Source organism: Dothidotthia symphoricarpi, assembly GCF_010015815.1.
Source record: "Dothidotthia symphoricarpi CBS 119687 unplaced genomic scaffold P153scaffold_9, whole genome shotgun sequence".
NCBI lineage: Eukaryota > Fungi > Ascomycota > Dothideomycetes > Pleosporales > Dothidotthiaceae > Dothidotthia > Dothidotthia symphoricarpi.
This window is the reverse complement of record NW_022985016.1, coordinates 1404990-1409068: the sequence shown is the minus strand read 5'-3', so window position 1 is coordinate 1409068 and position 4079 is coordinate 1404990. Positions and strand designations below refer to the sequence as shown.

The 4079-nt window shown below is 31.4% G+C and overlaps 1 protein-coding gene across 1 annotated transcript; it reads left to right on the top strand.

Annotated features, from left to right (window-relative positions):
• Positions 1–217: 217 nt before the first annotated feature.
• P153DRAFT_356807 (uncharacterized protein) lies at positions 218–4079 on the top strand (the record flags this gene model as incomplete). Its single annotated transcript, XM_033666676.1, has 21 exons — positions 218–231; positions 716–773; positions 826–851; positions 995–1032; positions 1185–1197; positions 1349–1370; positions 1434–1470; positions 1595–1605; positions 1649–1669; positions 1760–1770; positions 1988–2018; positions 2107–2113; positions 2151–2188; positions 2631–2658; positions 2817–2843; positions 3495–3512; positions 3669–3671; positions 3748–3777; positions 3845–3858; positions 3909–3926; positions 4059–4079. 21 exons carry the CDS (start codon positions 218–220, stop codon positions 4077–4079), a joined length of 486 nt encoding a protein of 161 aa, XP_033524563.1.

The window sequence follows — 4079 nt, the reverse complement described above, 5'->3', positions numbered from 1 at the left end:
AGGTTAATTATAATAGAGTTACTAGCTGCTGCCTATACCTAAGCTTAATTACCTACCTATTTTATAAGTTTTAAAAACCTAGTCTGTAGGTTAAAGTTAAAAGAGGCTAGAGGTAGAGAGATATTATAGGTACTCTTAAAAGCCTAGGTATCTATAATAGGCTTTATATAAGAAGGGGCGCTTATACTTACTCTTAACTAGCTATTACTATAGTAGAATGCTAGATAGAAGGTAGCTCTTAGAAGAGAAAAGAAAATAGCATAGTTATACTCTCTAGAGGCCCTATACCTAAGACACTATAAATAAATAATATTCTAGATAATGCTAAGAAAACAGTTTATAATTAGATTATAATACGTAGTAATATACTAGATATCTTACTTAGAATATTATAGAATTATACTAAGTAAAATAAAGCTGTATATAGTATATACAGCGTATATAGAAATATAACACGCTAGATATAGAAATATAATATACTAGATATAAAAATACTAGGTAGCTAATACGCCCCTATAAATATAAGAGCCTACTCTATAGATCTTAACTCCTATTACTAGTAGAGAAACTAGAGTAATAGGCTAAGTAGTATAGAGTAGAGTTTCTTACAGCTACTTATACCCTTCTACGCTTTATTTTCTATATCTAATAGGTTAGAGTTTAGGGTAGCTAGCGCTATATAGTTCTCCTAAAGCTGTATACCTATTATCTCTAGTATTTCTACGTACTTTAGCTATTACCTATATATAAAGAAGATATACTTAATAGTAGAGGTAAGGTCTATATAGCCCCTTCTCTTCTTAGCTACCTATTTCTTATATATAGGCAGATCTAGATAGGCCTAGAGAGAGGTAAGGAAGGTACTATATTCTTTTCTTAGCAGCGCTTTATCTAGCTCTATACGCTCTGCCCTCTTACGTAGCTAGTTATTATACAGTATAATATTAACTATACTAGGATCTGTAGTAGAGTAGATAAACTAAGTTTATTCTAGTATAGAGAGCTGCTTAGACTACTCTTACTTCTTTATAAGTAGGTTATAGAGTAGAGTTAGCTTATTAAAGTTATACTATATAGTAATAAATATAAGCTTAGAAGCCTAGAGGTAGAAAAAGGCCTTAAACTTAGAGAGTTAGCTAGGCTCTAGTTTATAGTCTCTAAACTAGTATCTAATAATCTGCTAGAAACTAATATAGAGTAGGTAAAAGAAAAGGCCTTTTATATACTAAAACTAGCTAGGCTCCTAGATAAAGAGAGAGTAGATATAGTTCTATTATAGGCTAGAGCTATACTAGAAGAACTACTAAGCCTTACCTATTTATAACTAGACAGCTACTATATATATTAGTAATATAGAGGCAAAGACAAAGGTAATCTAGCTATAGCCTAGGTAGATAAATTTATCTACTAGGTCCTTACTACCTTTAGCGTAGGTAATAAAGCTTTTAAAGTTACTAGGGAAGAAGTGTAGTAAGGCTAACCTAGAGGTAATATAGACGTAGTCCTTCTATTACTCCTACAGGACTATCTATATCTACTAGTTATATTTCTTAATATAGGCTTCTGTAGCAGCTTAGTAGATCTTATACTATAGAAAGGTATTATGTAGGTTACTCTTCTAGGTAAGACTATTAATATACTAGCCTAGTACCTAGAGTTAGAGGTTAAGGTTAGAGCTAGCCTTAAAGAAAATATTCTTCTGTTAAAATATATCTTATAGGCTAGTGTTACTAACAGCTAGTAGCTACTATAGGTATAGGTAGATCTACAGTAGGCTAGTCTAGCTAGTAAGAAGTAGCCTATAGCTAGAGGTACTATAGGGTAGTAGCTATATTATACTATACTACTTAATAACCTACTTTATATTAAGGCCTTTCTTAAGCTTCTTAGTGTCCTAGCTGCTAAACTACTTTTACTACCTCTTCTTCTTCCTCTACTTTCTAGAAATACTCTACTATATACTTCTATCTATAGTATAGTATTCTAGACTAGCGTTAAGAAGATATAGTATAGCTAAGGTAAGAGTACTGTATTAGTCCTTATCTATGTTTAGTGTACTAGATACCTTAAAGCCTAGCGTATACTTAGTAGTAACCTTAATAATAGACTTTAGGTAAGCTAGCTAGCAGTTTATATCTACTATCTAGAAGTAATTAAGCTTCTCTATATTAAGAATCTAGAAGAGAAGGTAAGTTATTAGTGTTAAGTCTCTTTCTTCTACTATACCTTACTTACTTCTATACTAGTTTTCTAGCCTAGCTTCTCTCTATTCTTACTTTGCGTCTACCTTTTAGCGTAGGCCTAGGCTATCTAAGAGCACTACTAGTAGCGCTATACTGTAGATATAGGCTGTAAATAACTTATAGGTAATATAGTACTCTTTCTATACGCTATAAAAGTACCTAGCTTAGCTAGATCTAGAGAGTATACTCTAGACCTAGTACTTTATACTTTTATATATAGATACTAGGCGCTAGAGGCTTACTCTATTTATATAGTTTCTCTCTATCCTTTATTAATACTACTCTTACAGCCTAGAGTTAGAGAGGCTAAGTCCTTTTAGAGCTTATTTTCTAAAGAAGAGGTAGTTCTTAATAGGTACTATAAACTGTTTCTTATTAATATTATAGGCCTTAACGTCTACTATTCTACTAGTATGTAGGTTAGACTACTTATACAGCTTAATAGTAAGAGCGCCTATATTCTATAACTCTTTTATAAGATAGGTAGTAGCGTAGTTCTTAGGCTACCCTAGCTTTTATAGGCTATCTCTAACCTATTTATAGAGATAGGCTAGCTTTTCTAGGATAGTATAGCTAGGCTAGCTAGTAATTACTTCTTAAGTAAGATCTACCTAGTAGTAGTACTAATCTATATAGCCTAGGCGCTCTATATAAAATATAGTGTTTATTATCTAGTTAAATATATAGAAGGTCTATAGCTATAATATAGAGTAGGTACCTTAAAGCTTAATATTATAGGCCTAGATAATAAGCTATAGCTTATAAAAGACGTTCCTCTAGCTATTATAGGTACCTATAATAGTAGAGTAGCGCTGCTAGATATTTACTTAGAGCCTATCTAGGTTCTTCTCTATAATTAGGTTAGCTAATATAATACTAGTAGTATTACCTACCTCTTACTTTATCTCTGCCTTAATATATACTCTTATGCGTATATTCTAGAAGCTAGTAAAATAGTGCTACGTAATATTTATTCTTACCTCTTTATATAGAGCTAGATAGATAGCCTAGTTAAACAGTCTTTCTAGTAACTTATTATCTAGGTAGCTAACAGCGTCTTAGTAGCTCTTACCCTTAATAAATAAGTAGTAGAAAAAGAATAGGTAGGTAGTAAAGTTATAGCTAGCTAAAAAGATACTATATCTAAGCGTAATATACTTTATACAGTGTATAGAGGCTTCTTAGTTAGCTATTTTTACCTTTTAATCTTACTAGATAGACTGTAGGTAGTTTAGATACTAATATATATAGAAAGCTATCTAGTAAATAGTAAGGCTTCTTATTTTAAAGGTTACACTATCTATATTAAACTACTGCTTAAGAGTGCCTCTCTATACTATAAGTTACTAGAGAGCCTAGAATACCTACTCTAACTTCTTTAGGCTTAGTTTTAGTAGTACCTATCTAGAGCTAAGTATCTTATAGCTAGTAAGTAGCTTATCCTACTAGATCTACTTAAAGAGCTAGAAAGGCAAAGACTAGCTTAATTATATAGTTTTATTAGATAAGAAGAATCTAGCTAGAGTAGCTATAGGTATATTATTCTTGTCTTTTAGCTTTACTAGAATTAGGCTCTTAATCTACTTACTAACTTATACTAGCGTCTATACTCCTAGTATGTTAGTAGTAATATTTAGCTAGCTGCTTACTATATAAATATATAAGTATAGGGCTAAAAAGAAGGTAGTACAGGAACTTACTATATATATAATAATAAGATAAGAATATAGTACTAAGGGTATTTATTACTTCTCTTTACTTAGAGGGCAGCTCTTTTCTATTAAGTAGACTAGTAGGCTAACTTATTCTACTTAGGATTTCTACGCTGTCTACTAA